The sequence below is a fragment of the Equus asinus genome, chromosome 14 (genome assembly GCF_041296235.1).
Source record: "Equus asinus isolate D_3611 breed Donkey chromosome 14, EquAss-T2T_v2, whole genome shotgun sequence".
Taxonomy (NCBI): Eukaryota; Metazoa; Chordata; class Mammalia; order Perissodactyla; family Equidae; genus Equus; species Equus asinus.
Genome location: NC_091803.1, coordinates 14,333,186 through 14,344,940, shown reverse-complemented (window position 1 = coordinate 14,344,940; position 11,755 = coordinate 14,333,186). Strand labels below are relative to the sequence as shown.

Below are 11,755 nucleotides of genomic sequence, written 5' to 3'. Positions count from 1 at the left end.
CCTGTCTTTACCATACTCTCCCTTATAAAACTTAGTCTTCGCTTTGAGCACCATTTCTAGGTTGATGACTCCTAATGTCCACAGACTTGTCATTTCTCCCAAACTATCATCATTTTATCTCTAACTTGGTTTTCCTAAGCTTCAAGAATTCTCATACCTCTGTCATAATTTTTCATATTCTGTATACCACCTGTACCATTCATTTGTTTCCTTAATATTTTTCTTTAAACCAACTCACTAAGAATAAATTTAGCCTTCTCTTGTACAATAATATCCATGAAATAAATAGTCTTATGTGCTGGTTATAACTTCTCTGATATGAATGAAAATACAAAACTATTAAAGTTTTAAAAAATGTTCTTCTTCATAGTGCTTAACATCTCCTATATCATCCACCAAATTTCTGAAACTCTGTTCTAGCTGGGAACAAACCTCTCAACCCGAATATTCACCACTCCTTCAAATTCAACATCCTTCCCTCAAAATCCCTCTCAACCCCACTTTCTGTGCTCTGTCAAGATGATCATTTCCCCAATGACATGAGTTCCAAACGTGAGCTTCGAGGATGCTCCCTTCGGCTCCTTCATCCCCATCCTGAGGAAGTTTTCTTTCAGCTGCATCTTGCCCTCCATTCTCCCAGCCATTCTTATTATCCTCCTCCCTGGTGATACATTGCCTCCCAGCAGGATTCCTCTGGTCCAGCATCTTGCTTTGAGGCCCGTCTCCCTGAACCAGCTTCATCATGGCTGTCTCCTTATTGTTCTCTGCATTATCTAAACACACTTCCTGCCCTCACCCCCATCTTCTACTGTTCTATAGACAATCACACCACAACCTTGGGACTTTCCCTCTTCCCCCAGCTCATCTAAACCTTACCTGTCCTTTCAGGCTCACTTTCCAGGAAGCCTTCTCGAATGATGCCAGCCCTCTCCCTCTCTTACTCCTACAGCACTGTCTAGTGCCAGCACAGGTCTCTCATCTTCCTGAGTAGAGACTATACGCTGCTTGAGGGCAGGCTTCCGTCTGAATATTCCTTCTGCCTTGGTGCACTGCCAAGCACACCTCAGACACCCGATTACCTGTTTGCTGAGTCACTGCACGGTGGCATTCCCAAAGACTTACCTCACACGCCACCTCTCCCTGTTACTTCCACAGCCACTCAACCTTCCCTGCTCAGTCTCCAACTCCCACCAACAAGAAACGGGTAAGAAAGGCAGAGCACACTGAGATATAAGAAGCCAGTTCTAGCATCATTAGTCTTTTAATATATTATTCTGAAAAGAAAGGAATTAAAAAAAAGTTCCTGACATCTCTTCTGATTTTTTTTTTTAATTTAAATAAATACCCTGCCCGCCCCCCACCCGCTAAAATTTCCCTCCTTCCCCATCATCTCGCGATCCCTGGTGCTAGACCCTCACTCCAGAGCTAAATAAGATGCCTATTTTGGAGCAGGCCAGGCTCACTACCCAATTCTGGCGACTTGTAAATACTGCAAATGAGTCTTCGGCCCTCAGCTCTTGGAGCCCCTCCCTTCTCCTGCTCCACTCCCCACTCCAGACCAATCCCTAGCTTTGGGGTGGGCATGGACGGTGGGGCCTTGAGGCATTGGGGAGAGTGCAAACTTGGTTCCCTTTCATTGCCCGCCACTCCTACTGCCTGCTCAAGAGTAGGTCAGAAGGACCCAGAATTGCCCTCCGGACCAAAATAAATAACAAAATAAATACCCCCTCCCCATTCCCGACTCTATAAAAGAGCCCCTCCATCTCTCACTCTGTAGTCCCTGTTCTTCAGTTGACTCGCCCCGCTTCTGCCTCCCTAACCCCTCCCACCTCCCCCATGCTGACCTCCGGCTTGGCCTTTGACCTCTCAGGAGGAGGGGTCTACCTGGCTCAGTGGGGAGAGCAGGGGAGGGCCTCACTCCCAACCTCAAGCAAACCCTCCTGCTCTCCCGAATTTCTGGGGGTGCTGCTGGCGCCCCAAGCCCGATGGGCCTGGCAGACTCCCCGTCTCCGGGCTTAGGGTGGAGGGCGGGGCTCTTCCTCCCCTGGTCCTTCAAGTGTCCCTCTTTCAAGGCAAGTCTCCTGGAGAGCCGGGCGCACCCCAACCCCGCTCCCCAGTCCCGCCCTCCTCAGATCGCAGTGTCCCAGAGGACGGTGTGCTGCCGGCGGCAGGGCGGGGTGCCGGACTTGCGGGGCTCGGGCCCCCGCCGCCAGCTGGGGAGGATGGGCATGCTCTCCTGCTTGCAGAGGCCTCGGTCGGGGCGGTGGCGCGCCTTGATCTCCTTGCACACGCAGCGCTTGCGCTCAATCACCTCTAGCAGCTTCCCGTCGCGCTCACGGGCTGGCTGGGGCGGCAGGGGCAGCGGCAGCGGCAGCGGCAGTGCGGGGTGGGTCTGTGGCTCCTCCTCCCACCGCGGCCCGGCCACGACCGTGGAGGGGAGGAAGGAATAAGGCGGGTCAAGGACCTCAGAGTGCCTGGGCCCTGTTCCACTGGAGAGACCAATGCCTTCCCCCAGAAACAAGTCCTCTTTCTCCTAAGGCCTCTGTGCTCTCCTCCTGGCTGGAGATGGGAGCAGAAATCCGGCCCTTGCACCCTCTGCCCAGCTGGGCACTCTGGTGCCAGGCTGTCTCACCCTGAGGAAAGGGCACCTTTTAAAAGCTGTCTTCCCAGTAGGATACATTTTTCCACTTGGCACCTCAGAGGGGATACCTTCTAAATGCAAAGGCACAGTGTCCACCAGTGGACAGGGCCCTGCCTGGCTGCCCATGCTAAGTGGCCCCCTTCCAGGATCCTGCCCCCACCCCTCACTCTCCACCCAGCCCTATTAGTCTGTGTCAGGCCCCACCCTGACCTCTTGCCTTTCTTTCACAGGCAGGCCTTCCTCCCTATCTGCTCCTTCACAAATAAAACAAAACAAAACCCAACCTCGTCCTCCTCCTCACCTGGCTGGGGGCATCCCTGGGCTGGCTGCAGGGCCGGGGGGTGTGGAGTGCGGCCTGCCGGACTCCAGAGGTGGAGGCGGAGCGCCCCAGGCGGTAGCCTCCCGTGAAGTCTGAGGCAAAGGAGGAGGAGTGAGGAGAGAAGGGGCCTCCAGGTTCCCCACCCTCCGCTCCCTGAAGACAGCCCCTTCCAGGCTGCCTCTGCCTCATCAGAGGCGGGAAGAGGATGGAGATGCTGTATTAGGATGTGGGGCCCAGGACACGAGTCTTGGGAAATTCCCCTCAGCTCGCCCAATCTGTGTATGGAGTACGCGGGCAGTGTGTGTCACCTCCATTGCGGTGGCAGGCAGGGAAGGTCTGGCAGGGTACAGGCAGCGCCGTGCGGCTCCCTCCTCGGTCCCCTCCGTGGTGGATCCTGGCCAGCAGGCCCTCTGCCCCCTGGCTCCTCACTGGGATCCCTGATGCCAGGGGGCCCCTGTCCTCACGCTCCACCTTGCCTGGACCCTCGGCACTGCCATTCCAGGCTCGGGCACCGTCCTCGACCTCTGCTGGGGTGACAAGGAGAGCTCAGTGTCTGTACATGGGAAGGGTCTTGCTGTCCCCCCAGCTACACACACCATGGCATGGGTGACCAGAAGTAACTGCCCCTTTGCAGGTCACAGCTGGGAAGTGAGGGAGTCTACTTCCCACTCCCCTAACACACACACACACAGGATAGACCCCAATACTGCCACTTTCCTTTGCACCCACTGGTACCATCCCTGGCTGAGAATCATAGGTATTTGCTGATTCCAAGTCATTTTTCCTGGTCAGAAGGGTCTCCCCTACCGCAGTTTTAGCTTCAGAGCCCTCTAGCCCCAGATAGGGCCAGGATGACAACCTTCTGAAACAGAGACCAGGGGTGCTATTCTCCAGAAGGAGGAGAAACTGAAATCCTGGGCCAAGAAGTTGGGGGGTGGGAGGCGTTGGGGGAAGGGCTGCATGTGAACTAAGCTCATCTTTGAGAGTAGGCCTGGCAGAGCATTGCGTTGCCGGGCAACGGTAGGGGCCTCCCTCTCCTCTCCCTCCTGTCTGGATGGGTTGTCATGGCAACAGCTGGGAGGCAGCTGTGTTTAGCTCCTAGTGTGCGCACACTCACAAACACACACCCCTGCAGCCCAGGGAGGGGAGGGGAGGGGCAGGGAGTAGAGCAGGACAGGGCAGGAGGAGGAGGCTGTCCTTGGGGCCTGCTTCTACCCTCTCCTCAATGCAGATCTTCCTGCCCCTCCAGCACACACTTGGGACCCCATCCTTTCAGTCTGCTACACGCCCCCATCCCTCTGGTCTCCCAGAAAACTTCCCAGCTCAGGACAATGAGCTATGGCTTCCAAATAACCCCCCCAACACCTCTGCCAAATCATCATGGACATCCCCAGCCCCCCACCCACATTCCCCCCTTTCACTCACTGTCCAGCTCTTGTGCCTTCCTCCCTCCATACAGGACCTTCCTCTGCAGAGCCCAGCCTGCCCCAAATGTCGTGGCACCCATCTCTTCTTCCTCCTCTGGTGTCCCTGCACTGGCGATGACGTGGGCGCAGGAGATGCTGGCAAAGGCACCCCCATCGGTCCCTTGCTCCTGCAGCTGGATCTTGACCATGGGGGATGGGGCCCCCATTCCACAGCCCTTATTCAGCACCCCCCCAGCCTTGAGGCTCTCATAGGCAGGGGGTCTCTTGAGGCCAGCTGCTGTAGCTGGGTAGGTCCAAAGAGGGGTCAGGGGGCCTGCAGTTGGGTCCGGAAGGCTGTGTGGGGAGGCCAGGCAGCCGCGGTGATGGAGAACCCCAGCTGCTGCCCCCATGGCCCCGCTGTGGGGACTGGACTTCCCAGGCATGGGGGACCTCGAGCTGGTGCACAGCATCCCATGGAGAACTGAGATCTCTTTCTCCGTCTTTGGTTCCCCAGCACCCAGGGGCGGACCAGCTGGCAGGACGGAGTGCGTGGTCACCTTGACTGCTGAGTACACCATGGTGTAAGACACAGCCTTGTCCTTGGGGGGGCCGGGGAGCAAGGCGGCCGGGGCAGGAAGGGCTGCTGGCACCCCTGCCGCCCTGGGGCAGATCATGCTGTGGGAGTTGGGGAGCTCCCGCTCCCCCCGAGGCTGACCAGAGCCCTGGGGCGGCAACGGTGTTGAGTGGCTCCGGGCCCGGCCCGAGGGTCCCAGCAGCAGCAGGTTGGCAGCAGGAGGCGGCGGCGGCGGGGGAGGCGTCTCCCGCTCCCGGGCAGGCACTTGGGGAGCTGGGGTGGAGCCGGCTGGCTCCTTGGAGTGGCAGAGGACCGGTAGCCTCGAGACCCCATCGCCAGGGGTTCGGGAAGCAGACTTGGCTTGGGGGAAAGCCAGGAGCGGAGGACGGTGCTGGAGGAGGTTGGGGAAGGGCGGGGGGATTTCACAAGGAGTGGTTTTGGTGGGTGTCCCGTCCCTCCGGCTTGAGAGGGCTGAGGCTGGACGGCGGTGCATGTGGGGCTGAAGGGCTTGAGGCTGGTGTGGCGAGGAGGTCGCTGTCAACGGAGGGACCCCATTGGCCCGGCCTTCCCCTGCCTCCTCAGGCAGCGGGTACTTCATCTCCTCATATATGGCCTCACTCTCTTCTGAGTCCGAGTCGGCGCCAGCTGGAGGGGTCGGGCCCCCACCCCCAAGAGGGGGCCCAGTGAGGCCCCCCACACTTCGCCCTCCTCCCCTGAAGACGTCCCCCACCATCTCAATGTACACGGGCTCTTCTTCTTGGGCACCCACCTCAGGGTCCCCAGCTACGCAGGAGCCCCTGCTGAGGCGCTGAAGAGGCAGGTTCCCCCCTCGAGGGGAGGGGGCTGGGGGGCAGGACTCATCGAAGGAGACAGAGAGCTGGGTATTGGGGCTTCGCCTGGGCTTCTGTGGAGGAACCTTCCGGCTGGACTCTCGGCCCTCTGGGGTTGGCTTCTGTGAGCCTGAGCGGGAAGGGAAGGAGAAAAATGAACTGGGCTCTTAGTGGGGGAAGGGAACGGGGACACCCTTTCTGACTTCTTGACCCATCTGCAAGGACATATCTGCCTCTTTATTTTCCCCACATCCCTCAACTTACAGTACCAGACGTTCCTTCCCTACTCATCAACCCTCAGTCCTTCCAAAGAACTCCCCAGAATCTGCAGCTCCCACCCTAAATTCTCTCCCACCCTCATGCCCCTCCAAGGCCACCCCTTGCCCAAGAACGGACTTTCCAGGGAGCTGCAGGGACGTGAATGGTTCATCTCAGGCCCTCCCAAAAAGCACTCCCCCCACTCCCTCTAAGAGTGGAACCTTCCACTTCCTTGGTTCTTCCCTGAATGAACCCTCCCGAAGGCCTCCCCTGGCCCGGAATGGATCTTCCCAGCTCCCCCTGGGGAGGAGTGAGGGGGTCTCACCTGCTTTTTTGCTGGGGGGTGTCTCTGCCCCAGACCCTGCCATGCTGAGCTTGGTGCTGGGGTGTCTCCGGGGCTTGGCCGGGGGTCTCCGAGTGCTGCCATCCTCTGTGAGACCCCCACCACCGCCCCCAGGCCCACCCCCAACACTGTCCATGCTGCCCACCGAGTGGCAGGAGAGGGAGCGTGGGGCCATGGCGCTGCGGCAGGGGTGGGGGGTGTGCTCCTGGGAGGCGGGCATTGTCATGAAGCCCATCCTGAGGGAGCGGCGCAGCGAGGCGATGTCCCGCACGCGGACCCCGGGCCCCGGGCCAGCCCCGGGCCCTGCCGGGCCTGCGGAAGCCACCTCCTTACTGGAGCTGGGGAGAGAAGGCCAAGATGGAGCAGAGGTCGGGCCTCAGGCCTGGACCTCCCCCTCCTCCACCCCAAGAGGGACTGCAACCCTGTGGCCTCCCAGGGAAGAGGAAGTGGGCCGGGGTGGGGATGTGGGGGAGCCTGAAGGTCCAGGGTACTGAAGTAGAAGCTTCAGGCAGAATCCCTAGGCTTGAAGAAAGGCAAAGAAATTGGGGGGCAGGGATGAGAGAAGGGGTGCATATGCGTGCAGGGGAGCATCCTTGGAGCTGGCCAGCCCCAGCCTGGGCATATCTGGCACACAGCACACGTGGGGATGGCTTCATACATGGGGAGAGAGATGCAAACCCAGGCAGCACAGCCCCACCTGGCACACACACCTGCCACCACGGCTCTGCTCCATCTCACTCGCGCTGCCCCACACCTGGCCTCTGGCCTCCCCTCCTCTCCGGCTACTGCGGCCTACGCTCCCGCACCACACGGCGCCTCCTCTCCCAGACGCAGGCTGTCCGGCCGCCGCATCATCAGAGCAGCCTCTCCTGGCCGATCCGTTTTCCTCCCTTCCTCTCTCTTTCTCTCTCTCCCTCTCCCTCAGTGCTGTCCTCTCTCTGTCACCCTCCCTGGCTCACCCCCATTCCCTTTCACTGTCCCTGAGCTTCAGTGTGAGTGAAGGGGGGGCGGCTGGCGGGGCAGAGGGGAGAGCTGCTGTAGGGTGGGCTCTCATTAAGGCCCTGTCTACTAACCCTTCATTAGGGAGAGATCAGTGCAGTGATAGCTCTGATTAATCTAATTAACAACAAGAATTAAACTCCAGTGTCGAGGAGGGAGAAGGGAGCAAGGAGGCGGCTGAGTCAGGCTCCAAGAGGCTGTGCAGTCAATGGGAGTGAAGAAGAAAAGGGAGTGAGACGGGAGAGGCCAGGCCCCAGGTCCCTGGGAAGGCAAGTAGAGAGGGCACGCAGGGAGGGGTCCCCAGCCCTGGCTCTTCTGCAGGGCCCAGCCTGCACGTGCCCCACCACACACACACACACAACCCTGTCACTTGGCCACTGACCTCCCCCAGCAGAGGAGGCCGGGAGGGGGCCAAATGGATCTTCTCTGGTGCCCCTCAAATGACCCCATCCCCGGACTGTGAGGGCTGTGGGGCCTGGCCCTTCCAAGGTCAGGTGACAGGGGAACCAGGAGCCAGCCCCACACTGATAGAGAGGAGAAGACCACAGACCAGAGGTGAGTCAGGAAGGAGGGACTCCGGCCTCCAGGGATGGGGAAGAGCCATGAGGGTGCTCCGGAGCTGGAAGCCCCCCAAGAGGCCAGGAGCCAGGAGCTGGGTGGGGATGGGGCGTGTGCAATTCCAGCAATTCTGTGCTGAGCACAAACTCTGAGATCAGACTGGTGACCAAGCTGTGGGAGCCAGGAAGGGCAGAGGGATGTGGCCCAGCCCCAAGGGGGGAAGCAGTGGTGGGACAGACGAGGGGGCAATCTGGGACCTCAGACTTACCTCCTCTTGGCCTCCTCCTCCTTGTGCTGCCTCCACTCCAGCTTGGTTTTTCGGTAGAGGAGGTTCATGTCGTGGGGCAGGAGGTGGGGGCTGGGGGGCCCTGCTCAGCGCCACCAGGCCCGGGGGGCGGCCCTCCCTGGGTCCCGGATCCACTTGGTGGGGGGGATGGGAAGGAAAAAGAGAAGGATGTGGGGTGGGTGGGGGCCAGGAATGAATGAGAGAGAGAGAAAGAGGAGCAGAGACGTGACTGGGGTCCTCAGAGAGAGGAAAACAGATGGAGGCACAGAAAACCCAACACCACCTTTAGGACCCACAGACAGACAGACAGACATAGCCGGACATGTGTACACAGAGTCACACACCCTGACAAAGATGTTCAGAGCCACAAATACACACTCTGGAGAGATCAGATCGACACAGATTCCCATCTGTAAATACATCCTGGGCCACCAGAGAGACGGGTCCCACTAATGTCCAGCAACCCTGCAGCCACACAAACACATTCAGACACACAAACCACCGGGCCACAGACCCGTATCTACAAACAGAAGAGCAGACACATAGATCGGCATAGGTAAACACAACCTAGGAAGAGGCAGACAGACACAGACATAAACACCCCCGACACACCCACAGCACACAGAGACCTCCAGACACACACAAATCGGCTACTGGAAATGGACATACCTACAGACAAGGAGTTATGCCGGGCCTACTTGCGTACATGGCACCCCACTGGGGAAGGGGGAGAAGGCTCCCCACCCCCTCTTGGGCCCTGAGGCTGGGGGTGTCATGAGGGAAGGGCGTGGATGCTGGAGAAAGGGTGGGGGCACTCTGAACCGGGCATCTACACCACCACCCATCCATCCATCTCCATCCCCTGCCGTCCCCTCTTCCAGCCCTTCGCCTGGGTCCGGGCCTCGGTCCACCGCTATTCCTGCGCCCTGGCCCTCGGCGACGGTCTCCTCCGCCTCCCTCGCTGATGGCCCAAATCACCTTCTTCCTCTTCCAGGATCTGGGAGGCTCCCGGCTTCCCTCTTTTAGTCCCCGCCCCTCAATGCCACCCGGGGGTCTCCAGTCTGGCCTCAGAGCCACCTTCTGAGCAGAGGCCTCCATACCTGCTCTGTTTTCCCTTCCCCCCAACACACTCCTTTGCGCCTTCAGCCTCACCTCTCCTCCTAGGCGCCCCTCCTCACTGCCGTCCTCTCCCTTCCCTGTGTGTTCCAAACCTGGCCGGCTTCATCCCCCTCTCCATCCAAGGACCCCAGGTTCCCGGGCACCCCTCCCCTTCCCCTTGTCCTGCTACCCTGGGTTTCTCCGTCTCGCGCCCCGCCAATCCTCCCTACCCCGTGTCCCCCCATCCCACCTCCCCGCACCAAGCCTCCCCAATTTCTACATCACCGTACCTGGCCTGCCGGGCGCCGGCCCCCCCATGCCGGGCTCCGCCCGGAGCAGGAGGAGGGAGGAGGAGAGACAGAGAGAGACCGGGGGGAGCCGAGCTGGGCCCTGCCGCAGAGACAGCCCCGCCTCCGGGTCCGCCCCCAGACCCGCCCCCGGCCCCAAACCCACCCTTCCACACCCTCCAAGGACGGAGCGGGAGCGGCCGAGCTGTGCTGCGCCGCCAGGCTTGGGTGGGGGACCCGGGGGCCGCGGAGCCCGCGGGGGGACTCGGAGAAAGGTCGTGGGGCGCCGGGGACCCGGCGCCAGCCAGCCCCCGCTTTGGGGCTTCCGCTCCTCGCCTCCCCTCGCCCCCTGCCCGGCCGGGCCGTGCTCCGATCGGTGTCCAAGGGCCCGGCGGAGCGAAGCGGGCGCAGCGCGCAGCGGCGCCCCCCAGCGGCGGCTGAGGGCCCGCACCCACGCGCGTACCCCGTGCGCCCGGCGCTCCCGGGTGCGCACCCCGCGGCGGGCCAGGGCGAGGCTGCGGCTGCGGGGCCCCGAGTGCAGTGAGGCGGCAGGCCGACAGGGGGGGCCACTTTCCAGGCCGAGGGGCTCGGAGCGGGAAGCCGGACCAGCCGTGTCTCTGCCCAGCAGGGGGCGTGCTCCCTTGGCCGCACCCCATCTTCCCGCCGCCCCCCAAGTGCGGGGAGGGCACGGGAGCTGGCTCGCTCGCGGCTCGTCGCCGATCGCTGCAGCCTCGCGGGCGCCGGGACCTTGTTTCACCGCCTGGGCTCAAAGTCTTCCGCCCGTCCGCCCCCGCCGCCCAAGTCACCCTCCCCGTAACCTTTGAGTCCGCCGGCGGCGCCTGCCCGGACCCGGGCGCCCCGGGGTCGGCCACTGACCGGGACCACCGCGGCCAGGGCCCTGGTGCGGCCGCGGCAGCCGCTGAGGGTCGCGACCTCGCCCTCCCTCACATCACCTTTCTTATCAGCTCCTTGAGAAATCCTCGGAAATCCCTTTGCCGCACATTAGCTACAAGAGGACCTCGGTTCTACCCTTAACTGGCTGAAAAATGGCCCCCCATAAGATATCCACGCCCTAATCCCTGGAACCTGTGAATGTTACTTTATATGGCAAAGTCTTTGCAGAGGTGCTGCGTGGCTTTGGGCAAATCACACAACCTCTCTGAGAGACGCCTCATCTCCATACCTACCTCAATAAAGTTGTGGGGAGGGGCAACAAAATAATGAATACAAAGAGCTTTGTAAGTCGTAAAGGGCCCCATACATTAAAGGGCTGTTATAAATGCCCCCAGGAGAGGTAACAATAAAATACATACCAGTCCTTTCACATTTACACCTTAAGGTGAGTGAATTTTTATGTATTCATTCAACAAACATGTCCACAGAGACCAAAAATGTCCTAGGCACTGTAGACACGGAGGAGTCCAAGTAGATGCTGAGTGTCTGAGTTGGTGGGAAGGGGAGGGTCCAAAGATAAGCTTTGAATAGTTTATAGTGAGCCTGCGGTGAAGGAAGGAGGATGGGGGCGGGGCGGTGCACAGGGATGTGTTTTGAATATCGCCAGAGGGGAGAGCGGTGGGGGGTGGGGGTGGGTTGTGTGGGAGGCTACTTCGCGGTTTCCTGGCCCTTACGACTCGGGAGGCCTCAGGACTTGGCTACGGTAGCATTGTTTCCATGAAGGGAGGGAGGCAGGAGTGCAGACGCGTTTTAACAAAGAGCTAAAGAATAAATATATAAACGCGGGGCAAGGAGTTCTGCATCATTTTGTTTTTGCCTAACCCTAAAGAGTGATTAAAAATTTCCATGAGCTCAAGCTCAGGAAGGAGGGAAGTGTCAGACAGCCCCGAGCTGGTCCCAGTGCCATCTAACACCAGCTCTGAGGCCTTGGGCAGCCTGGGTTTCCTTAGCAGAAACACTAGCTCGAAACCCACCGCATCTCTGCCGGGGGCTGTTTTGAGAATCCAGGAGATAACTACGTGAAGTGGACAAACCTGAGGAATTTTTAACATGCTCTAGAATAGCGCCATTCGACCAAAATTAATTAGACTCCATTTGCTTCCGAACCTGGGAGGGAGGGCAGACGGGCCGTTCCACACTGCTTTTGCTAAAATAATTCCTCCTAGAATGTTGGTTGGGGGCGCAACAAGAGAAAATGGTGG

The 11,755-nt window shown here is 59.8% G+C and overlaps 1 protein-coding gene across 4 annotated transcripts; it reads right to left on the bottom strand.

Moving 5' to 3' along the window:
- Window positions 1–1,235: 1,235 nt before the first annotated feature.
- Window positions 1,236–10,640, bottom strand: NYAP1 (neuronal tyrosine phosphorylated phosphoinositide-3-kinase adaptor 1). Of its 4 annotated transcripts, none has more exons than XM_044747207.2 (7): window positions 9,603–10,640; window positions 8,197–8,348; window positions 6,354–6,709; window positions 4,386–5,900; window positions 3,269–3,487; window positions 2,943–3,052; window positions 1,236–2,392 (listed from the first exon to the last, which is right to left on the bottom strand). In XM_044747207.2, exons 2-7 carry the CDS (start codon window positions 8,262–8,264, stop codon window positions 2,129–2,131), a joined length of 2,532 nt encoding a protein of 843 aa, XP_044603142.1. In that variant the 5' UTR covers window positions 8,265–8,348; window positions 9,603–10,640; the 3' UTR covers window positions 1,236–2,128. The 4 variants fall into 4 exon arrangements, with proteins under 4 accessions (XP_044603142.1, XP_044603144.1, XP_070340440.1 ...); XM_044747209.2 differs by lacking the exon at window positions 9,603–10,640 and adding an exon at window positions 7,082–7,567 and having other exon boundaries at window positions 8,197–9,529; XM_070484339.1 differs by lacking the exon at window positions 9,603–10,640 and adding an exon at window positions 8,884–9,528.
- Between the last annotated feature and the right edge of the window lie 1,115 nt (window positions 10,641–11,755).

Excerpts from the sequence above, each read along its gene's own strand:
- NYAP1 (XM_044747207.2), bottom strand. The coding sequence starts at position 8,264 with ATGAACCTCCTCTACCGAAAAACCAAGCTGGAGTGGAGGCAGCACAAG. Across the intron at positions 5,901-6,353 it reads ACCCCCCAGCAAAAAAGCAG|GCTCACAGAAGCCAACCCCA; the intron begins GTGAGACCCCCT and ends CTTCCCGCTCAG. Across the intron at positions 3,053-3,268 it reads TGCCTGCCACCGCAATGGAG|ACTTCACGGGAGGCTACCGC; the intron begins GTGACACACACT and ends CCTTTGCCTCAG.